Consider the following 24,532-nt stretch of genomic DNA (forward strand, 5'->3'; position numbering starts at 1 on the left):
AGAGTTTGGGCCAAAGCTGAAGTGTTGAGGAGACCCGGGCTCCTGGCTGGTTACTGACAACACGCCCCCGTACAACAGCGTAGGGAACGTGTCCTTTTGGTTCAGGGGGCTCACGCACCGCGGGAGGGGAGGGGGCTGGAGGGATTGTGTTGCATGGTGTTGTTCTGTTGTTATCCCGACACTCCTCTGGGAATACTCTCCACCTCCTCCCCCCCCCCCACCCCCCCATCGAGCTGTGGAGGGCTGTTGGGAATGTTGTGATGAGGATGAGGATCATCTAACGCACCGTAAGGAATTCCACTCCACACTCGTGTCCCTTTCAGAACAGACGTTCTCCACAGTGAGGAGGCGGAGAACGGTCGTCTGCGTGGAGTTTTTTTTCTTCCTCTAACCGTTATTTATTCAATAATTTGTTTGTGGTGGATATCAAGTAAGTTTTCTTTTCCTTAATTCAAAAAACGGCTGCATGATGCTTCTGGAAGTGGAAGAGGAGGACACACGCCACGGAGCGGTCCGTCGACAGAGACCGACGGCCCGGGGAAGGGCCGACGGCCGTCTTGTTGGAGCCGTCCTCTCTGCTGGCTTCCTGGGTCTCCTCGAGGCCCTGGCTTCCTGGGTCTCCTTGAGGCCCTGGGCCCTCCTCGGTCTCCTTGAGGCCCTGGGGCCTCCTGGGTCTCCTTGAGGCCCTGGGGCCTCCTGGGTCTCCTTGAGGCGCTGGGGCCTCCTCGGTCTCCTTGAGGCGCCGGCCTCCTCGGTCTCCTTGAGGCGCGGGCCTCCTCGGTCTCCTTGAGGCCCTGGGGCCTCCTCGGTCTCCTTGAGGCGCCGGCCTCCTCGGTCTCCTTGAGGCCCTGGGGCCTCCTCGGTCTCCTTGAGGCCCTGGGGCCTCCTCGGTCTCCTTGAGGCCCTGGGGCCTCCTCGGTCTCCTTGAGGCCCTGGGGCCTCCTCGGTCTCCTTGAGGCGCTGGCCTCCTCGGTCTCCTCGAGGCGCCGGCCTCCTCGGTCTCCTTGAGGCGCGGGCCTCCTCGGTCTCCTTGAGGCCCTGGGGCCTCCTCGGTCTCCTTGAGGCGCGGGCCTCCTCGGTCTCCTTGAGGCCCTGGGGCCTCCTCGGTCTCCTTGAGGCGCGGGCCTCCTCGGTCTCCTTGAGGCCCTGGGGCCTCCTCGGTCTCCTTGAGGCCCTGGGGCCTCCTGGGTCTCCTCGAGGCGCGGGCCTCCTCGGTCTCCTTGAGGCGCGGGCCTCCTCGGTCTCCTTGAGGCGCTGGCCTCCTCGGTCTCCTTGAGGCGCGGGCCTCCTCGGTCTCCTTGAGGCGCGGGCCTCCTCGGTCTCCTTGAGGCGCTGGCCTCCTCGGTCTCCTTGAGGCGCGGGCCTCCTCGGTCTCCTTGAGGCGCTGGCCTCCTCGGTCTCGGCTCCACTGGTCGTCCCGAGGGCTACTACAAGCCAGACCCGCTTTTTGAATTTGCAGAGTTACACAGCCAACTCCTGGACATAGCCTTTGGTGTTGTCTTGAATATATTTCCTCCCTTGTGTGCTTTGAGTCCCCAAGAGAGGTGGTCTTTGGGTTGAGTCCCCCCTTCTGTCCAGGAGGTGGTCTTTGGGTTGAGTCCCCCCTTCTGTCCAGGAGGTGGTCTTTGGGTTGAGTCCCCCCTTCTGTGCAGGAGGTGGTCTTTGGGTTGAGTCCCCCTTCTGTCCAGGAGGTGGTCTTTGGGTTGAGTCCTCCCCTGATCCCAGGAGGTGGTCTTTGGGTTGAGTCCCCCTTTCTGTCCAGGAGTTGGTCTTTGGGTTGAGTCCCCCTTCTGTGCAGGAGGTGGTCTTTGGGTTGAGTCTCATGAAGGCCAGAAGGCTCTGGGTCTCCAGGGATGCCAATTTAGTGTTTAGTTTTTTTAAGTGTTGCATTTGAAGGTTTGCTGAACATTTATAATGGTATCGGTTGAGTTTCTTTTAGCTTAGCTAAGGACTAAACCTTGTAATACGGAAACACAACCACCAGTGCATATACTGGAGGGATGGGCTTGAACATGTCTAGGGATGTTATTCCACTCAGGGCAGTCATTTGCCACACTTTAAATTTGAGTGAAGTTTAAATCAGCGTCTGTATTTAATTTTTTCTAATCTTTGTCGTTTTTCTTTTCTTCTCGTCATCACGGATGTGCTTTTGTTCCTGAGAGGAGATTGGTTCGGCCTTCTTTGCAGGCGGGGGTGGGGGGGGGGATGGGGGATGGTCTTATCGGACGTGTTTTCTTTGCATTGCATCCTCTGCTTACTGAGTAAAGGTGAAAGTGTCATATAGTAAATAATTAAAGCGGTACCCTGACCCCTCTGATCCTAAGTGAGTCAGGTCCAGCTCCCCTCCAGGTCATATTAATCTCAGTGGGGGTGGGGGGGGGGGGTGTGTCTGGTCCATCTGTCTGAAGAACCCCTCACCCACACCTCTGGCTTTCTGTCCCATCCGTGTTTGGCTGTTCCTAGGTAAGACTGTTCTGAGGAGGCTGAGGGAAGAGGAGGATTGTAGGGTTGGTAGGTGAGGAGGGGTAGTTTGTAATGAATACATGTGGCATCAGAAAGACCATTTAAAACCTGGTGTTTGCAATATCTGTTTTGATTGCCCATGTATATTGAAGGCACTTGACACACAGACATACACACAAATATATATATATATCTATATATATCTTGACAGCAAGGTCATTCAGTGCCAAGTACAATTATTGTAGTTGGATCTTATTTTTGGTTTGTTTTATGTTTCTTTTTGTTTTTTTCATAGCATAACTGCCTATCGCTGATTTAAATAAAGCAAAGTGATTTATAAATACTTGGTGTCTCTTGTGTGTTTTGGGGTGGGGTCATAAACGCTGCTGATGGAAGGGATTCTACGACTCGCTGAAGAACACGAGAAACCAAACCCAGCTCAAAGTGATGAGTGGATGTTTAACTTACAGTCAGTACAGTCAGGCTAAAACCAGTTGACCTTCAGGGTCTGTTATCCATGATACCAGTGCAGTCAGGCTAAAACCAGTTGACCTTCAGGGTCTGTTATCCATGATGGAAGCAGTTATCAATATCTTAGAACATGCATAGTTTAGCCATTAAGAAGAATGGAGATTTTTCCAGTTAAGAGTTTCCACCATTATAATTTCATTCACAGAAAGTATTGTGTGTACATTCTATATTTTAAATAAGTGGATGAATTATGAATGAGTACAGCTTGAGTTCCTTCAGATTCCCATTGGCTCGAGTCCTGCCATGGGAGACGGCCCACTTCCGGCCGGGCCTGCCGCACTAACCAATCACAGACGCTGTGTGTGTGACAGGTCGACGCGCTGGAACAGATCCCGAGGAGGGGGAGGGGGAGGGGCCGGCCTCATCCAGGAGTGCGGACCATGAGGGGGTATCGCGTTCCCCTTTGTTTCAGATTCTGTCCGTGTAAACAGAGGCAGGCAGACAGGCTGGGGCCTGTTCAGACCCGGCTGGATCACATCCCCTCTGGCCTGTTTAGACCCGGCCCGGGTCACATCCCCTCTGGCCTGTTTAGACCCGGCCCGGGTCACATCCCCTCTGGCCTGTTCAGACCCGGCTGGATCACATCCCCTCTGGCCTGTTTAGACCTGGCCCCGGTCACATCCCCTCTGGCCTGTTTAGACCCGGCCCGGGTCACATCCCCTCTGGCCTGTTTAGACCCGGCCCGGGTCACATCCCCTCTGGCCTGTTTAAACCCGGCCCGGGTCACATCCCCTCTGGCCTGTTTAGACCCGGCCCGGGTCACATCCCCTCTGCAGTGCTGCTGCTGGAGGTTGAGTTTCTACAAAGGAGCCCCCCGTCGGCGCTCCACTGGGGGTCGATGTTTGCAATAGAAGATTCTACTTTTGGGAAAGGGGGTGACGTGGAGACCCAAGGGATGTGGCGCTCAGGGCCCTGCAGCAGGACCGGGTATTCATTAGTGTCCGGGCTCACCGATGGAACACCCAGGCCTGTTTCATGGTCTTCTTCTCACTAACAGAAATAAACATGGATGAGACTTTCAAGGCAATTTGTTTTGTCACTTTCCATTTGAAGTTCAGGTTTTAAAGAAGTCTTTTCTCTCCAAGGATCACATCCCTTCCTCAGAGCACCCCCCACTGAAGCAGACCGTTTTGGACGTCTGTTCTTCACTGTAGGGTCGTTTGAAGTTGGTTGTGTTTCGTGTTAGCAGGGGCCATAACCAGACGATACATTTGAATTTAATCCACTCACTGGGGAAAAGCCTTACATTTCTTGGATAGAAAAGGTGCTGTAGGTAAGATTTAAGAGCCATCATTTGAGTGTAATTTGATAGAAAGGCCAAAGTAGTCGGTCAGCTGTTAATGAGTGAAATGCTCTGTGAGGATATCTTTTCTGCCTCTGTCTGAGACCACATCGATTCAGGTCTCTCCCGGCTCATTTCTGGGCTTACTTACCTTTTTGGTCCAAGAATCCATGTTGCCTGTCAATAAAAGCTGCGTGAACCCTTCTCCTGGTGGAGAGCAGAGGGGTTAGGGTTCTTTATTTCAAAATCTCTCTTCTGCGGTCACTGAATCACGACCATCAGCAACGCATCATGAACGGTAGGCTGAGGCAGCAAATGCACAGCTGGTGCAGTGATGTTTCTTATTAGTGATATTAGTCCCCTGTTGACTACATGCCATGTACATTCACTGTCATATCAGTTACAGTTTAGCCCTTACGTCTTCTTAATGCAACAGAAAGCCACACTTTTGATGATCACTGGTTCCTGTAAAGCTTTGGATGACATTAATGCAGCAAGTCAGCCGTTTGGTCTAGCCTGGAAAGTAAAAAGTACTATTAAAATTACAAAAGCAAATACAAATGTGTAAGTTACCATGATGTGCAGACTCTCTTTCGGGGGGAAATGTGTTTTAATGAACTACTAGCGAAAATATAACCTTTATATATATATATAACCTTTTTTTTTACACTTGGAACCAGAGCATGAAAATGTAGGAAAAACCCAGCAGCAAAAACAACAGCAGTGTGTGTCTGTGGAAGACCTTGTCCATGAGGATCAGTCAACGCCCACGCCAACCTGGGCAAATATTGATATTAATCATCTGCTTAAGGTGCTTTATATTAGTCCCCTGGTTAAAGTGCTTTATATTAGTCCTCTGGTTAAAGGACTTTATATTAGTCATGTGGTTAAAGTACTTTGTATTAGTTATGTGGTTAAAGTACTTTATATTAGTCCTCTGGTTTAAGTACTTTATATTAGTCATGTGATTAAAGTACTTTGTATTAGTTATGTGGTTAAAGTACTTTATATTAGTCCTCTGGTTTAAGTACTTTATATTAGTCATGTGGTTAAAGTACTTTGTATTAGTCCTCTGGTTAAAGTACTTTATATTAGTCCTCTGGTTATTAGTCATCTGGTTAACAGGAACTCCTGCAAGTTATTAACTGTAGATCTCTATATCTACAGTTAATAACCTGTAGATCTATCTGACCCACCAGATACTTGGAAGTAAGTCAAGAATAAGTGAATGATAAAACCAAGAAAATGATATTGAATATATTCAAGAAAATATTTTTGTAGACAAATATTTATAAAGATATTTCTACAATTACAGCTTAACTCATAAATAGATACAAGCATGGCCAAAATGCTGCTGTTCTCTGACACGTGCACACACACAACACACACACACACACACACACACACATGGTCATAAAACAAAAGGCTGGCGCCCTGCTTTCTGCTGACCGCTCGGAGGTGAAGGTCATAACAACTGACCTCAGAGGTGGAGGTCATAACAACCGACCTCAGAGGTGGAGGTCATAACAACCTCAGAGTACGTATGACACAGACGGAGCCTGAACAGAGAACATTGTATATTCAACAGTACGGGTTTGTTCACAACAATCTGCAGCCTGTTCCTGCCGGGCGTGGCTGTTGACGTAGCAGAAGCCCCAGGGTGGAGAAGCCCGTGCCGACGTAGGCTTCACCGTAGCTCCAGAATCACACGGCAGCAAACACAACAGAACCCCGAAGGAATAAATAAAATAAAGAAGAGGCCCCACCCCCCCCCCCCCCCCTTATTGGCACATGTTACTACTTCTGTTTCTACTCATCAAGGTTAAGCAGTGCCTTTGGTAGGTGAGGACACCAGAGTCCTCCAAAACATAGCTCATATAGATCATACACTAAGAAAAATAACAGATTCAAGCTTTTACCAAAAATATAAAGTACCTGTTTTATATACATGTATATACATATGTATATATATGTGGACATATATTTGTGTATACATACATATAACTATATGTATACGTACGCATACTCTCACAAACAATATACTGTATATATATATATGTCATCAATATTTACATCTATATATCATATATCTATGTCAATTTGTAATGATATATTTATATGGAGTTGTTGCATGTCTACCAATACAGCACACTTACGCACACGCACACACACACACACACACACAGACACACACAGACACACAGACAAACGCACACACACACACACACACACACACACACACACAGACACACACACACACACACACACACACAGACAAACATAGACAAACGCACAAGCAAAAAGATGCATGCACACAGATGCGCGCACACACACACACACACACACACACACACACACACACACACAGACCCACACACACACACACATCACGTAGGCACTGTTTCGATCTAACAAACAGCACATCATTTGGCCCACAACAAAACATCCAACACAACACGCACAACACAAGAACACAATGCGAGTGACGTAGCCACTCCCACTCCACAAGACCGCTCTCTGTCCTGCTACGGGGCCCCGCCCTCTGTCTCTGCTACGGGGCCCCCGCCCCTCTGTCCTGCTACGGGGCCCCCGCCCCTCTGTCCTGCTACGGGGCCCCCGCCCCCTTCTGTCTCTGCTACGGGGCCCCTGCCCCCTTCTGTCTCTGCTACGGGGCCCCCCGCCCTTCTGTCTCTGCTACGGGGCCCCCCGCCCATCTGTCCTGCTACGGGGCCCCCCGCCCCTCTGTCTCTGCTACGGGGCCCCCCGCCCTCTGTCCTGCTACGGGGCCCCCGCCCATCAGTCCTGCTACGGGGCCCCGCCCCCTGTCCTGCTACGGGGCCCCCGCCCTTCTGTCTCTGCTACGGGGCCCCCGCCCCCTTCTGTCTCTGCTACGGGGCCCCCCGCCCTCTGTCCTGCTACGGGGCCCCCGCCCCCTTCTGTCTCTGCTACGGGGCCCCGCCCCCTGTCCTGCTACGGGGCCCCCGCCCCCTTCTGTCTCTGCTACGGGGCCCCCGCCCCCTTCTGTCTCTGCTACGGGGCCCCCGCCCCCTTCTGTCTCTGCTACGGGGCCCCCCGCCCTTCTGTCTCTGCTACGGGGCCCCCGCCCCCTCTGTCTCTGCTACCGGCCCCCCCCCCGCCCTGCTGTCTCTGCTACGGGGCCCCCCGCCCCCCTTCTGTCTCTGCTACGGGGCCCCCGCCCCCCTTCTGTCTCTGCTACGGGGCCCCGCCCATGGCTTTGTGCCGGCCGCCGCAGCAGTGGCAGGCCACGCCGCAGCGGTAGCAGGCGCGCAGCGGGGCGTAGCAGCACATGCAGGGCGCCACCAGCGACAGGCCGGCCAGCGCGCTCCAGCGCAGGCAGAAGCGCTCGTCGCCCGCCCAGTCGCAGGAGCAGGGCTCCTCGGCGTAGGGCTCGCCCTCGGGGTCCGACAGGCAGTGGTACAGCAGGCTGTCGGCGCACCACATGAAGCTGACCCGCCGGATGCACGTCCGCACCGGGTCGGGGGCCTCCTGGCAGCGGCCCCGCCCGTTCTCCTCCGCGAGGAACACGTCGCGGCAGTAGACGCAGCGGGGCGCGCGCTTGGGGCCGCCCGGCCCGTCCTCGCCCGCCGCCGCCGCCGCCGCCGCCTCGTCCTTCGGCCCGCCGCGCCACGCCCCGCCCCCCTGGGGCTGGGCGTTGACCACCGCGTCCCGCTGGCCCCGGGGGTCGGCCTTGGGGTCCGGGGCGGGGGCCCGCCGGTCGCCGGTCAGCGGGTAGGGGTAGGGCGCCGCCGTGTAGTCGCGTTTGGACGGGGGGCTCTTGCCGAAGTGCACGTAGGCGTCGCCGGGCTCGGCGGGCGGGGCGGGCTTGCGGCCCCCGGCGCCGGCGGACGCGGCGGCGTGGCGGTAGTCCTCGTAGCCCGTCAGCCACGCCCGCTCGCGGGGGTTGATGCGGACGATCTCCTCCTCGTCGATCTGGAAGCTGACGTGGCGCGGGAACATGGCGGTCGACTGCGGACACACAACAACAACGACAACGACAGGGTTCACACGATGACAACAACAACAACAACAACAACAACAGGGTTCACACGGCGGCTCCACAGACATCTCCAACCCTCTGGGGGCCCTCCACGGCAAAATGGCTGCTAAGACATTCAGAGTCCATTATTTGTGTGTGTGTGTGTGTGTGTGTCTGTGTGTCTTTGTCTGTGTATGTATGTGTGTGTGTCTGTCTGTGTGTCTTTGTCTGTGTGTGTGTGTGTGTGTGTGTGTGTGTGTGTGTGTGTGTGTGTGTGTGTCTGCTATGCCCGCTTGTCATCAGTGCCAGGTACATCCTTGTGGTCTGGTACCTGGTCCAGGAGGTAGTGGTCAGAGGTGGAGGTACCTGGTCTACTGGTCCAGGAGGTAGTGGTCAGAGGTGGAGGTACCTGGTCTACTGGTCCAGGAGGTAGTGGTCTGAGGTACAGGTACCTGGTCTACTGGTCCAGGAGGTAGTGGTCTGAGGTACAGGTACCTGGTCTACTGGTCTAGGAGGTAGTGGTCAGAGGTGGAGGTACCTGGTCTACTGGTCCAGGAGGTAGTGGTCAGAGGTACAGGTACCTGGTCTACTGGTCCAGGAGGTTAGGTCAGAGGTGGAGGTACCTGGTCTACTGGTCCAGGAGGTAGTGGTCAGAGGTACAAGTACCTGGTCTACTGGTCCAGGAGGTAGTGGTCAGAGGTGGAGGTACCTGGTCCAGGAGGTAGTGGTCAGAGGTACAGGTACCTGGTCTACTGGTCCAGGAGGTAGTGGTCAGAGGTACAGGTACCTGGTCTACTGGTCTAGGAGGTAGTGGTCAGAGGTGGAGGTACCTGGTCCAGGAGGTAGTGGTCTGAGGTGGAGGTACCTGGTCTACTGGTCCAGGAGGTTAGGTCAGAGGTGGAGGTACCTGGTCTACTGGTCTAGGAGGTAGTGGTCAGAGGTGGAGGTACCTGGTCCAGGAGGTAGTGGTCAGAGGTGGAGGTACCTGGTCTACTGGTCCAGGAGGTAGTGGTCTGAGGTGGAGGTACCTGGTCTACTGGTCTAGGAGGTAGTGGTCAGAGGTGGAGGTACCTGGTCCAGGAGGTAGTGGTCAGAGGTGGAGGTACCTGGTCCAGGAGGTAGTGGTCAGAGGTGGAGGTACCTGGTCTACTGGTCTAGGAGGTAGTGGTCAGAGGTGGAGGTACCTGGTCCAGGAGGTAGTGGTCAGAGGTGGAGGTACCTGGTCCAGGAGGTAGTGGTCAGAGGTGGAGGTACCTGGTCCAGGAGGTTAGGTCAGAGGTGGGTACCTGGTCTACTGGTCTAGGAGGTAGTGGTCAGAGGTGGGTACCTGGTCCAGGAGGTAGTGGTCAGAGGTGGGTACCTGGTCCAGGAGGTAGTGGTCAGAGGTGGGTACCTGGTCCAGGAGGTAGTGGTCCGAGGGCCTCTGGTCGTACAGGTGTCCAAGCAGGCAGCGGTGGTGGCGGCGCGGCTCGCCGAAGAGCTGCACGGCGCCCCTCTTCAGGGAGCAGCTGGAGGAGGAGCTGTCGGTGGCGTTCTGAGGGACGGAGCGGGCGTCAGTACGGCTGACACCACCACGCTATCACCCAGCCCCCCCCCCCCCCCCCCGCGGTGAGGGGGTTAGCCACGGTGCCCAACAGACCATCAGGTCAGGTATCATGGTAGACTGGTCCACATTACTGCGGCGGGGGATGATGGGTATGATGTGATGGGTATGATGTGATGGGTATGATGTGATGGGTATGATGTGATGGGTACGGAGCTCAAAGGAACAGAGGAGAGGACAGAGCAGCGACGGCTGCGCTGTGTCGATGCATGATGACTCATGTCGGTCTCTCCTCCCTCGCCCGGGGAACCAGGCCAAGTAAGAAGAGCCACGCAACACAAGGCAGTCAGTCGTATGCACACACATGCGCAACAAACAGATGAGCTTACATTTATCTGGACTTGTGTGTTTTGTGAATGTGTGTGTGTGTGTGTGTGTGTGTGTGTGTGCTAAGTATATGGTTTAGTTAAGATTGGGTTTGGGCGAGGATCTGGTTAAGAAAATAATGAATAGTTCTAGGTTGTGTGTTTTGGTTTGAGGTTGAGTTTAGTTGTAGGGTTAGGAGAGAGTGAGTGAGAGGGTGAGAGGTTAGGGTCTGTGTGGGGGGGGGGGGGTGGGTGGTGCAGGAAGAGGAGCAGACTGACCGTGAAGACGTCGTCGTCCCCGAGCTCGGCCTCGTTCTGCAGGGTGGAGGAGGAGGTGGTGGAGCCTGCTGGAGGGAGCGGCCCGGGGGGGGCGTTGGTTCATGAGGTCTGATCAGCCGTTTGATCACGCAGTACAGTGTATACAGTGGGAGAAGGGTTTGACCATCGCCCCGATCAGTCGGACCCTCTATGAGTCATATTGAGACACTTTAACTTGCACTCAGGTCTTCTGGATATTCATCCTTACACTAGGGGTGTAACAAAAACCGATTTGAATCGGAAAATCGATTTTGATTTAAAAGATGCGAATCTTCTGAATCGAACTGAATCTAATCGTTCCATTTTAAAAATGTATCGTTCCTGAATCGTATCGTTACCCCATGTATCGATATACGCATCGAATCGTCTTTTATTGGAGAGATGCACACCGTTATTACACATATTCAAATACTTCTTCTGCATGCCCGGTCTAAGAGACAATAAGAATATATACAATATATATATCTGATATATGTTGCAAAGCTGAGAGGAACAGGCATTTTGTCACGAGGACCACACACACACACACACACACACACACACACACACACACACACACACACACACACACACACACACACACACACACACACACACACACACACACACACACACACACACACACACACACACAGAACACACCTTCTGTCAAGTCCTCGACGGCCTTCCGCACGCCGCGGTCGAAGGCGCGGGCGTCGGCCGGGCTCTGGAAGGTCAGGCCGCACTTCCTGTTGTCCACCCTCCAGTGGTGGAATGTGGGCGTGGCCTTGGTGTAGACCAGCTCCTTCTTCAGGAAGCACTCCAGGATCACCTGGTGACGGAGGCCCAATCAACCGCTGACACGTCATGACAACAGGACATGACGGGGGGGGGGGGGGGGGGGGGGTTAGGGTTAGCGGCCAAAAGGAATGATTGATTTACCACTTCTGGTAAGGATGCCCACTGGACGCCTCCCTTGGGAGGTGTTCCAGGCACGACCAGTGGGGAGGAGACCCCGGGGAAGACCCAGGACTAGGTGGAGAGATTATATCTCAACACTGGCCTGGGAACGCCTCGGGATCCCCCCCGGTCAGAGCTGGTCAATGTGGCCCCCGGGAAAGGGAAGTCTGGGGCCCCCTGCTTGAGCTGCTGCCCCCCGCGACCCGACCCCGGATAAGCGGATGAGGATGAGGATGAGGATGAGGATGATGAGGATGATTTACCACTAAAGCACCTGACATCAAGGACCACACACCACCGGGGTCGTTGGTCGTGTCTCCTGGGATCCAGCGGGCTGTTTTCATACGTCACCCAGAGCTTTTACTCACTCCCGCTCCACATGCATTAGTAAATTGAATAAATTAATCCCATGTATTATAATGCTATGCATAACAGGCTTTGTGACTTATTGAGAAGCCGGCTGTGGCAGTACACTACCGTGACACACTAGGGCCCCTGGGGGTCTCACTGGGAGCGTTCCGTCGTGACAGCGGCTGCAGGATCAGAGAGCGGGTGACTCGGCTGGGAGAGCTAGCCTGGCAACGCTGGCTTTAGCTCAAGCCAGCGGCGCGTTCTACAACGTCCCAAACCCCGAGGAGGAGCAACCCAGAAACCGAGACACGCATCCTGGCTCGGACCATGCAGGCCGAGTTAAGATCCTGGCCGCTTCTTCGACGTGACGAGGTCACGCCCCATGCAGCTGGACGCGAAGCATGGCCACGCCCCCCCCCAGCCCGCAAAGCCAAAGTGCATTCTGGATTTAAGAGGAAGGAGGCAGAAATGTGTGTCCTTGCGCTAAATGATTCCTCTCCATAGGAACATTGCAAACAGTTTGTACGCAGCACTTCTGAGACAGAACCCCTGAGTCGTCGTCGTCATGGAATGAAACTAATGTCTGATACTTATGGTTGAAGCTACAGAGATCTGAAGACACACTCTCTGATTAAGCCCTGTCGTAACGACGGCAGCCGTGCCGCTGCTACGTTTCTGTCAGACGGAGAAGTGGCCACAGAAATCAAGCCACCACAAAGTGAAGCACCATCACATGGTCAGACAGGACCTGGTTAGTACATCCCCAATGGACACATCTTTGTCAAAAGGTTTGAGTCTGGATTATTACTTTAAGGTGATATTTCTGCAACACAATACATGGAAATATTTGACGTGTCCCAAACTGTTATTTCTTCCCATTCTGTTGATGCCTGTTTGTACTTCCCGTTCATACAGCGTGCAACCGTTCACCTTCGGATCCAGGAAGGTAAACTCCTGCAGCATGTGGGCTGTGTTTTGTGCTCCAGCTCGCCGCCACTGTAAACATGAAGGCCTAGACTCTCTGACCGAGAGGTGACCACCGGGTAGGGGTGTAACGATACGCGTATTCGTAGCGGAATTTTTTCGGTATGGGTTTGATGCACGTTTCATTTCGGTACGTACCGAAAAATTTATTTTTTATTTTTATTTTTTATTCAGTTTTTATTGATTATCACACACTCTGTGAGTGTCTCGTCTTGTCCTGATGTTTTGTGTTGAGGACCACAATGGAAATAAGTCCTGGACTTTATTGTGTTTTTATCCTCAATTGTATTTGATGTCTTTCCATTTGTGTAAGGCATTTGTTTGATACAATTTAATAAATCAAATCAAAATCGAATTGTTTAATAAAAAATAAAATAATAAAAACTGCTGTACCGAAAAACATACCGAACCGTGACTTAAAAACCGAGGTACGTACCGCGCCGTGACTTTAGCGTATCGTTACGCCCCTGCCACCGAGTTACAACTACCGCACATGATCAGACCGCCGGTCCTCTGGGGCGACGTTAAGCGTTACGTTAAGACCCGTTAAGAGGGTCCTGGAGCCGTGTTCTCAGGCGGGGACACACACTCCCGGACACGGAGTAGTAGTGGGCTGCGGTCCTCATGCCCACACGTCACCGCGAGGCAGGTGGTCAGAAGCACGGTGAGGTCGCCCACCTGCTGGTCTTTGAGGCGCTCGCCGTGGATGAAGAAGGCCCGCTGCCCCAGGAGCTCGGCGGACAGCACCCTGCACACGCCCACCCGGCTGAGGCACCCGTCCTGGGCCAGCCAGCCCCCGCTGGAGTCGTCCCGGGTCATCACCACCGCCTTCACGCGCACCAGGTAGCTGTCGCTGGGGGACACAGAGGGACAGAGTCAGCGCCCGTCGCTGCACTGCCAGAGCAGTCGGCGATTGATATGAATTGATGTCAATGAATATAAAAACATTTACTGTTTAGAATCTTGTACACGTGCTACTGTTGCAGATGATTCACCACACACCACTACTAACACTATGACACCACTAACACCACTAACACCATGACACCACTAACACCACTACTAACACCACCACTAACACCACCACTAACACCATGACACCACTAACACCACTAACACTATGACACCACTAACACCACCACTAACACCATGACACCACTAACACCACTAACACTATGACACCACTAACACCACCACTAACACCATGACACCACTAACACTATGACACCACTAACACCACCACTAACACCATGACACCACTAACACCACTAACACTATGACACCACTAACACCACCACTAACACCATGACACCACTAACACTATGACACCACTAACACCATGACACCACTAACACTATGACACCACTAACACCATGACACCACTAACACCATGACACCACTAACACCACTACTAACACTATGACACCACTAACACCACTAACACTATGACACCACTAACACCATGACACCACTAACACCACCACTAACACCATGACACCACTAACACTATGACATCACTAACACCACTAACACTATGACACCACTAACACTATGACACCACTAACACCACTAACACTATGACACCACTAACACCATGACACCACTAACGCCACCACTAACACCATGACACCACTAACACTATGACATCACTAACACCATGACACCACTAACACTATGACACCACTAACACCATGACACCACTAACACCATGACACCACTAACACCACCACTAACACTATGACACCACTAACACCACCACTAACACCATGACACCACTAACACCACCACTAACACCATGACACCACTAACACCATGACACCACTAACGCCACCACTAACACCATGACACCACTAACACTATGACACCACTAACACCACCACTAACACCATGACACCACTAACACCACCACTAACACCATGACACCACTAACGCCACCACTAACACCATGACACCACTAACACCACCACTAACACCATGACACCACTAACACCATGACACCACTAACACTATGACACCACTAACACTATGACACCACTAACACCACTAACCACTAACACCACTCACACTATGACACCACTAACCACTAACACTATGACACCACTAACACCACTAACACTATGACACCACTAACACCACTCACACTATGACACCACTAACCACTAACACTATGACACCACTAACACCACTAACACTATGACACCACTAACCACTAACACCACTCACACTATGACACCACTCACACTATGACACCACTAACACCACTCACACTATGACACCACTAACACCACTCACACTATGACACCACTAACCACTAACACTATGACACCACTAACCACTAACACTATGACACCACTAACACCACTCACACGCGTCTGTTAAAACAGCACAACATGTGACCCGGGCTCTGGGCCTTACTGTCTGTTGCAGTGGGACTGCATTTCCTTCTGCCTTCCTGTGGATGCCTGTCTACCTGCTTGCCTGCCTGACCGTCTACCTACCTACCTGCATGACTGCCTGCTTACCTATCTACCTGCATGCCTGCCTGTCTGTCTGCCTAGTGCCTACCTGTCTGTCTGTTTGTCTGTCTGTCTGCCTGTGATCTCCTTCCCCACTGTATGATTCATCACACTAGTCAAACAGATGGTGCGTGTGTGTATGCATGTGTGCGTGTATGTGTGCATGTCCCCCATTGTGCATTAGCCAAAAGCTTGTGAGTGATTGTGCATACATTCACACACATGCTCACACACACATGCTGCAACACACAGCCACACACACACACAAACACACAGGGGTACAATCCTTCTTGGAGTTTTTTTTAATACTTTTTATTTATTTATGATATGATTTTTTTCAATACTTTTTAATACTTTATAAACTAATAGTGGAGTATTTACAGTCTTTATACAAAGAGTAAAATGTGTGTGTGTGTGTGTGTGTGTGTGTGTGTGTGTGTGTGTGTGTGTGTGTGTGTGTGTGTGTGTGTGTGTGTGTGTGCGCTTGCATGGGCATATTGTAGACATATAGGTCCCAACTCTGTCAGGCCCATAAAGGGAAGTGAGCGTTCATGTATTCATCCATCTTTCAATTCAGCACCCACCCTCTGTTATTAACCTCCCAGTCCCTAGTGGGGAGGCTTTCAGAATGACAACAATGCAGAGTTCTGTCCAGTCTGACTGGCTGTGCAACTGTGTGACGCAAAGTAGCATACCTCACTGGCTGGGTGGTGTGAGTGGGAGGGGATGAGGGTGAGTGGGAGGGGTTGAGGGTGAGTGGGAGGGGATGAGGGTGAGCGGGAGGGGTTGAGGGTGAGTGTCCATAGTAAGATTCTTGTAAACAAAGATAGAGGTACAGGCTGGCCAGCATTTTGTATTTGAAGAATATATATAGCTATAGGATGTGATTTTGTTGATAAGATCATTGAAATCAATTGAGATCAGTGGTGACTACTGATATGTGCAGATTATTTTAAACTAAGAGCTAGTTAAAATAAAATAAACACATTGTGTCTTTAACAAAAGCTAATATGTGGATTGTTACATTTCTATTTGCCTGCATGCATGGCAGTCAGTGCAAGCTATTTTGAGAGGTCATATTTGAATCACACAATTATTGAATTATTGGATCAATACAATCAATAGATCAATTAAAGGTAGAGTTTGTTACTGGCAGCCTGGATTATAGGGGATGTAACAGTAACAGTTTCCCCGGACAGGAAATAGAAAACTATCACAGAGAAGGGCATTTCTGTTCAGAGTTTTACCACAAACAAAGGCATAGAGAATACGGTGTCTCATCAAAGCGCTGGTACTGCTGACATATCATCCGGTGATATAGTCACTACTTCACCAGGTGTGCTAACATTAGCCCAAGTCAAACAACTGCATGTTTTCTTTATTGGGTTCTACCTCAGTCCACCGCCGCATGTACTGATAAGAAGCACCAGGCTGTGATAACACTGACCTCCTCACAGCTTAGTCATGCAGGGGAGAGACACACGAAGATACAACAAGCATGAACAGCTCTCACTTACCACCCTCTGCCCACACACACACACACACACACACACGTTGTGCAAGTCCATCCTGTGTGATCGGAGTCTTTGGAAGAAGACTGAAGCCTTTTCTTTTGGCCCCATGATGCACATCAGGTTCTCATTTGGCATCCAACGTGGCACATTTACACATTTACACGGACCATCGAATGGCTTTGTATTCTTAATACCTTTAGTAAAGTAAAGACTAAGTTATTTAAATAGATTTATAGGACACTACACCTCCTCTCGCACAGACACACAGACACACAGACACACAGACACACAGACACACAGACACCGAGGAGGCCTGCTCCAGGGCTTGTGTCTTCACGGTGGTGCTAACAGGAAGCGGCGAGGGGTTTCTGAGGCCAGGATCTGTGGGGAGCAACAGCATATTGCTCTCCTCTCTCTCTCAGTGGAACATGGACCTTCTTTCATTGACACATGTACATTTCCTTTGTTGTCCAAGGATTGTCACTTTAAAACAAACTGTTTCTTTTATGACTAATAGTCATAAAAGAAGTGCTGCTTCAACTGAGAGTGAGGGGATCAGTGTGCAGAGGGGCATCATGAGGGCTGGCCTCATACAGAGGGACATGGGCTCACAGAGGGACATGGGCTCACAGAGGGACATGGGCTCACACAGAGGGACATGGGCTCACACAGAGGGACATGGGCTCACAGAGGGACATGGGCTCACAGAGGGACATGGGCTCACACAGAGGGACATGGGCTCACACAGAGGGACATGGGCTCACACAGAGGGACATGGGCTCACAGAGGGACATGGGCTCACAGAGGGACATGGGCTCACACAGAGGGACATGGGCTCACACAGAGGGACATGGGCTCACAGAGGGACATGGGCTCACAGAGGGACATGGGCTCACACAGAGGGACATGGGCTCACACAGAGGGACATGGGCTCATACCAGAGGGACATGGGCTTGACCTCAACTCAATGTCACGGGGCATCCCCCCAGGGCCGCAGGACGTATCGACAGGACTTTCGAACAAGCGCATCATTTTTTGGGGAGGCCCGTGGTCAATTTGATCAATAAAAAACAATATGGAGTATGCACTATGGAGGTCTATCGTGTGCCATTCAAATCAACATGTGAGCGGCAGAAAATGTACTTCTGTCCACTAGTGCCTAGTAGTTCCCCTCCAGGGCGTAGAGGGGAACAACTGGGGCTACCTCACTCCAGCTAGCCTTCAGAAACACTGGGGCTACCTCACTCCAGCTAGCCTTCAGAAACACTGGGGCTACCTCACTCCAGCTAGCCTCCAGAAACACTGGGGCTACCTCACTCCAGCTAGCCATTTTGAAAGCTAGTAGAAACTTATATTCCCATTTTTTCCCCTCATTTTTGTTCCCTCTTTCCCAAAATGGATTATTTCCACCAAAACGATAAACACAACTATCATATGAATATCTCTTATAGAGCATCAATTAAACACTGGTGTGATCAATTTAAAACACTCCCCATCAAAATACCGTTTGTATATGTTTTGGCTTCATGAGGCCATGTTTATGCATAACATTGTGTAGAAATACAGTTTTTCTCCATTGTATACACACAAAGAATTTAACTATGCACACAATTCTGAAAAGTTGAAGCTCATGTCAACTGTAAACTGTCAATTGTAGATTGACATGAGACATTGTAAACGTTCACAATCATGCTCTTTGCTCTGTGATATTTTGTTTATCATCATTTCTATTAACTTCATACCTTTTTTTATTATTATTGGTGTGCTCCTGAGCGCAACTTTTGAAATATGACGGACGAGGGCACTCTCTGAAAGGAAAGCGCAGATCCTCTCCGCAGCTACAGCTGCGGGGCTGCGGGGTTGCAATATTGTGATACAATACTGTGAATATATCATAGGAATATTGCATTGACAAAATCATATCAGAGTAGGATACAATGCATGTTTGTCTATCCAATGAGCTCCAATGGGCTAAACTCACAGCCCAGCTTCCCAGAGTCATGCGCTGTTGATAGTACTGCAACATTGTTAGAGTTCTGAGAATACACAAATGTTACCTATTTTAGCAAAACTCACAGTAATTGCACTGATAAGTAAAATGAAAAACACTACAGTAAGAAAATGTTTAGACTGTCTTTCGGGGATGTAATGATGAAATCAGTGCACAAGTACAAAAAGGTAACAAAGCAGATATATATTTTTACTGTAATACAGTAAAATGTTCAGCTGAACTGACTGCGACAAAAGCTTTTTTGTAGGCCCACAAAAAATAAAAATAAGAATATAAAATGCGGTGAAACAGATCTACATCTACATGTCAATCCGTCTGCATCCCACCTCCAATCCTGATCAGGCCAGAGGAGCTCATCTACAACACAGTAGAGCTAATCTCAGGCCTCGCTTATGCTCTGTAACATGATTGAAGTTTGGAAAGTTGAGTTTGAACAGGTGAGAAGTGAGTGAGACCAATTGGTAATTGGGTGTGGCGTTTTGAAGGCCATTGTTTTCCAGGTGAACCAAGTGTGCTAAATGATGAGATTTGTGCTTAGAGTTTTGCAAAAATGTGATTTAGAATTTCTATATGAGTGAAAACAATGGGATTGTGCTTAGAGTTTAGCAGTCTGGAGTCTTGTTGTTGATACATGAGCTTCAAGTTTTCACACACAGTCTCTACGGTCTTTGTGTGCTTTTCAATAGTGGTAAAGGTTTCACAAGCAGAGTCTTTTATATCCACGGTAATGACTGACACGGTGTGACTCATGTGTTTACCTGGAGGGGAGTGTACAGAGGTCATAAATCACTTGACAGCAAAGATAACCTGCTTCTTGGGTTCCGTACATGCAGACCGTCAGGCAGACCCGGTCCATGGTTGGCCTGTGGTTGGCCTGTGGTTGCCTGATGTCTTCCTGTCTTGCTCGGTTCTCCCAGTCCAAACCCACTGCATGGCCACCATGTGCTGCTGGTTTACCATTCTTCCAGGGGAATTTGTAAATAATGCATACATGTCCTAGAATAATATATTATTCACCTTGAAGCTCTTTCTTGTGAAATTTTATCACCATTGTGGTAGATATTCAGAAATCAGTGCATGCTTCAGTCATGATGAACCTCAACATAAAAGTACAGACAGGAAACCAAAACTACTTGATCAGGGCTGAGGCTGCTCCCAATAGGATGTTTCTCAAAGAGGCAACCCTTCCCTTTGTGCTCATAGGACGTAGCGGTCCTACATTTAGGCTCTAAAGGAGTGCTTAGGTTGTTGATTCAGAGTGATTATTAGGCTGGGGATGTTGAGGTGTAAATATAGTGTGTAAAGTGCGAATGTGTATTCTCTGGCCGTGTCCATGAGGGCATGTGTCCAGCCTCTCCAAACAGAAGGTCTGGACACAGCTTAGATAACTGCACCAGGAACCACCTACTTATCAGGAAGAGGTCTTGATTGACACGCAAGCAGTACCAATCCCAGACTGTACTTGAGAAACGGTACTTTGTGATAACATACCCTAGTGAAACAAACGTGATTCAAAATGTGCTTTACATATATCATAATAAGAATGAGAACAATCAACATGCTCAAGGCTATGTCTTCATTTCTGAGAGGGAAAAGGCTGACAGCCAATGAGAATCTTTCTTAAAGACGCCACACGCCAAACTCGTCACTCGCTGTGTCGGCGTTCAGGACGAGTCCCGTGCTGATGTGACTCATGGAGAGTCTGAGACTCAGGGGAGTGATACGGGGAGTGCCACCAGCAGGAGGAGTGATACGTGGAGAGTCTGAGACTCAGGGGAGTGATACGGGGAGTGCCACCAGCAGGAGGAGTGATACATGGAGAGTCTGAGACTCAGGGGAGTGATACGGGGAGTGCCACCAGCAGGAGGAGTGATACATGGAGAGGCTGAGACTCAGGGGAGTGATACGGGGAGTGCCACCAGCAGGAGGAGTGATACATGGAGAGGCTGAGACTCAGGGGAGTGAGACATGCTACCAGCAGGAGGGGTGAAACATGAAGAGGCTGAGACTCAGGGGAGTGAGACATGCTACCAGCAGGAGGGGTGATCCATGAAGAGTCTGAGAACCAGGGGAGTGAGACATGCTACCAGCAGGAGTCTCTGAGTGGGCCAGCCACAGGACTATAGTCTAGGATTAAAGCATTACTCAATAATCTGTCCATCAGATGTATATCAAATATTATTCAGGCCGCTGGTTAAAAGTGTCACTTTTAATATTATGGTTCATCTGCAACATCCTTTGTCTGAATTGTCTGAAATGTTAATGTCATTGGAATATTTAACTTTTCCCACTATTGGGATAAAACACAAATTGAAAGACAAATTGCCTTTCTGGTGCAAATTGAAGCATTTAAATATATATATATATATATATATATCAGGTTTGGCAGATCACATTGGCATTTGAAATGGGTAGTGAGCAAAAAGATAACACTCGCCATTAGCAACGAAGATAAACTAACTGGAACTATAGTAACTGCAGTACCCGTTAAATGTTTGCAACCAAAGTATCCTAATTATTTCAGATATTTGAAGGTTTGGGGTTGATTATTACCACTTGTTATCACATGTTGTGTCATTACAAATATCAATGTTTAACCCACCCACTTTAAGCATGATGTGCCTTGTGTATTCAAAGTAATGAACATTTGGTCTTATGTTTCTGTTTTTGACAGCCCCCCCCCCCCCCCACCCCCGTCCCGCCCCAATGTGGAAATCGCTGGTTACGCCGCTGCTCTCAGGTCTACTGGTTCAAAGAGGATATACTTTAGAACGGAATTCGGGCGTTGTGCTCTCCCCCTTTTATTTTTCTAATTTCCATGAATGAGAGACACGGTTCAAATAAAAGTGAATACTTAGAAATCATAAATGTCTAGGGCATAACTATAAAGAAATAGGGTTGGAGGCATCAGATACCTTAACTGATTCTGAGCTACTTGTGGCCGTAGGCTAAAAGAAGAACTGCGACCGATCTGAAGGAGAACCCAGGCGGCTCCAGCCCATGCATGGGGGCTGCTTGGAGAACACCCCGCTCTGCTCTATTACCACATGAGAAGAACCCCGTGTGGGCTGGATGTACTTAAGTATCACATCTGCGAATAAACTTAAGAGACTGCAACCACTCCCCCGGACGGACGGGGTCCGGACTAACTATCCCGCACTGGGGACGCGGGGCCCTCCCTCTCCTGGACGGCCGGCGGTCTGACCAGGGGCCCCCGCAGCGGGCCCTTCCCGTTACATGAGGAATGATGAGGGGAGCTGGCCCTAGAACAGCCTGGCTACCCCGGCTGTACCCGGGCTCCCCGGACCGAGGAGGACATGTGAGGGAGGTTCTCGGCCGGCGAAGGGAGGCCAGCGGAGGGTTGGTCCACCACCAGGTACCAGGGGGGAGAAGACGTGTAAAGCTACTCACTCGTCTGGGTGTGTGTCCTCGGTCATCTTCCCGTCTCCCCTACGAGCAGATCCCCGGGCTCATCCATAGTGCCATGTCTTCCTGCCCTTGTCCTTGAGCAGCACAGTAGTCGCACGCCGTGGCAACCCAGTTCCCCCCTGGCCGTAGTGTGTCTGGTTGTGTTGTCGTCCTTATCTCCCCGACGCCTCGCCGCTCCTTCCTCCCCGCGGTGATCGGAGCGGCCGCGGCGGGTTGGTCCCCGTGAAGCGCGTCGGATGCTTTACCCCCCCGGCGGGGGTCTGCGTCGATGGCGGTGATTTGAAACTGTGCGGTGAGGTCGGTGAGGATGGCCCCGTACGAGCCCCATCTCCCGCTACTCCATGTTGGATCTGCAGGCAGAAGCCGACCCTGGAGGTGGAGGGTGGGGGGGCGGGGGGGAGGGGGGGTAGCGGAAGTGATGACGTCAAAGCAAAGGTCTTCAGCACGTATGTGATAGATGCTGTGAGCCAACGCCGATTCAGAGGCGTTTGTAGCCTATGTCTAATACTGTTAATAACGAACTCTAGCAGCCAGCGTGACTATTCCGTACACCGTAGAATAAGACCTCTGATAGGGCCTGGACTGTCGGATCCATGACTGGTTTCTCACATGATATTAGATACAGCTCCGATTTCTATATGTAGCCTAGACTATATTATCTGCATTGTATTATATTATATTATGGTAGGCCTATATTATATTATATTATATATTTTACATTAAACTTAGACCATATGACGATACAATTGGTATATTTAGACAGGTTAAATGAGATAGAACAGATCTAATCTAAAGGAACAGCCCCGTCCAGATGCAGGGATCATCACTGTACCAGGGCGACATCTAGCGGTCTGTCTCTGCTGCCACAGCTTTTGTATACTGCAGTAGAACACGCGTATTGGTCTTCGGATAATTATTTATCTTTTGAATTAACTGTGGTATGCCGTTGTGCTATCCAATGATCACTGACTGATCATTTTAGACTACATTTTCAACAGATTTACAAAAATGAGCCTCTATTTATCAATGATATTCAACACGTACACTTTACCAACGCTAGATGGCGCCAGATACTAACCTCATCGCCATAGCGTCAACAGACGGTTTTCTCCAAAGAAATAAACAAACGTCCACAATCCAAGACCATCACAACCAGACGTTTAACAAATTACTTTTGGTGGTTGTGGTGTGTGTGTGTGTGTGTGTGTGTGTGTGTGTGTGTGTGTGTGTATGCGTGTTTCTGTGTGTGTGCGTATGTGTAATATATGAATGTGTTTGTGTGGTTGTGTGTGTGTGTGTGTGTGTGTGTGTGTGTGTGTGTGTGTGTGTGTGTGTGTGTGTGTGTGTGTGTGTGTGTGTGTGTGTGTGTGTGTGTGTGTGTGTGTGTGTGTGTGCGTGCGTGCGCGTGTCAGTATGTGCGTGTGTCTTTGTGTCTATGTTTTCATTTACATTTAGAGCATTTGCCAGACATTTTTATCCAAAGCGACTTACAATAAGTAAGTTTGTCAGAAGAAAGAGAAACAACAGTATATCTCTGTCGGTACAGTATGGAGGTTCATAGAACCAAGTGCCAAGCACTAACAATAACCCATTACCCGAATACAACAAAGATAGCTAGGATAAGATGCTATACAAGTGCTATGTTTAATTGCCAGGACGTACAAATAAGAGTGTGTTTTATAATTGTCGCTATAAATAATTTGTTGAATAATCAAATGGTTTGAAAATGCAATCTTTTACTGGTGCTCCTTCTCATTGTTGTTATATATATATATATATATATGTATTTCCTGTTAATATTGTACTATCGATTATATCCAACTATCGATGTACTACCCCCACAACATCGTATGTGATCAATAAGACGTGAATCTAATGTTCAGTGGGCGCCATTAGTATAAAATGGGCCGAATACGATCCAATAAGATCAAATAGGAGGAGAGAAGATAGAAGATAGATGATAGATGATAGAAGATAGAAGATAGATGATAGATGATAGAAGATTGATGATAGGTGATAGATAATTGATGATAGGTGATAGGTGATAGATGATAGGTGATATGTGATATGTGATAGATTATAGATGATGATAGATAAGTGATAGATGATAGATGATAGGTGATAGGTCATAGGTGATAGATGATAGGTGATAGATGATGATAGATAGGCGATAGATGATAGATGATAAATTATAGTTGATGATATATAAAATATGGTGGATGATATAGGTGATAGATGATAGATGATAGATGATTGATGAATGATGAATGATGATAGATGATAGATAAT

General features: G+C 49.9%; 1 protein-coding gene and 1 long non-coding RNA gene across 2 annotated transcripts; one reads left to right on the forward strand and one right to left on the reverse strand.

The window, feature by feature from the left end:
• The first annotated feature begins 1,241 nt into the window (after positions 1-1,241).
• LOC311340301 lies at positions 1,242-2,804 on the forward strand. Its single transcript, XR_014633251.1, has 2 exons — positions 1,242-1,618; positions 1,692-2,804. It is a non-coding gene; the product is annotated as an uncharacterized lncRNA (long non-coding RNA).
• A 4,685-nt stretch (positions 2,805-7,489) lies between these two features.
• Positions 7,490-22,561, reverse strand: spred2a (sprouty related EVH1 domain containing 2a; the record flags this gene model as incomplete). The annotated part of the gene is made up of 6 exons (XM_084466028.1): positions 22,226-22,561; positions 13,452-13,626; positions 11,142-11,310; positions 10,461-10,528; positions 9,667-9,807; positions 7,490-8,263 (listed from the first exon to the last, which is right to left on the reverse strand). Exons 1-6 carry the CDS (start codon positions 22,249-22,251, stop codon positions 7,490-7,492), a joined length of 1,353 nt encoding a protein of 450 aa, XP_084322154.1. The 5' UTR covers positions 22,252-22,561.
• Positions 22,562-24,532: the final 1,971 nt, after the last annotated feature.

Source organism: Micromesistius poutassou, assembly GCF_964030765.1.
Source record: "Micromesistius poutassou genome assembly, chromosome: 3".
Taxonomy (NCBI): domain Eukaryota; kingdom Metazoa; phylum Chordata; class Actinopteri; order Gadiformes; family Gadidae; genus Micromesistius; species Micromesistius poutassou.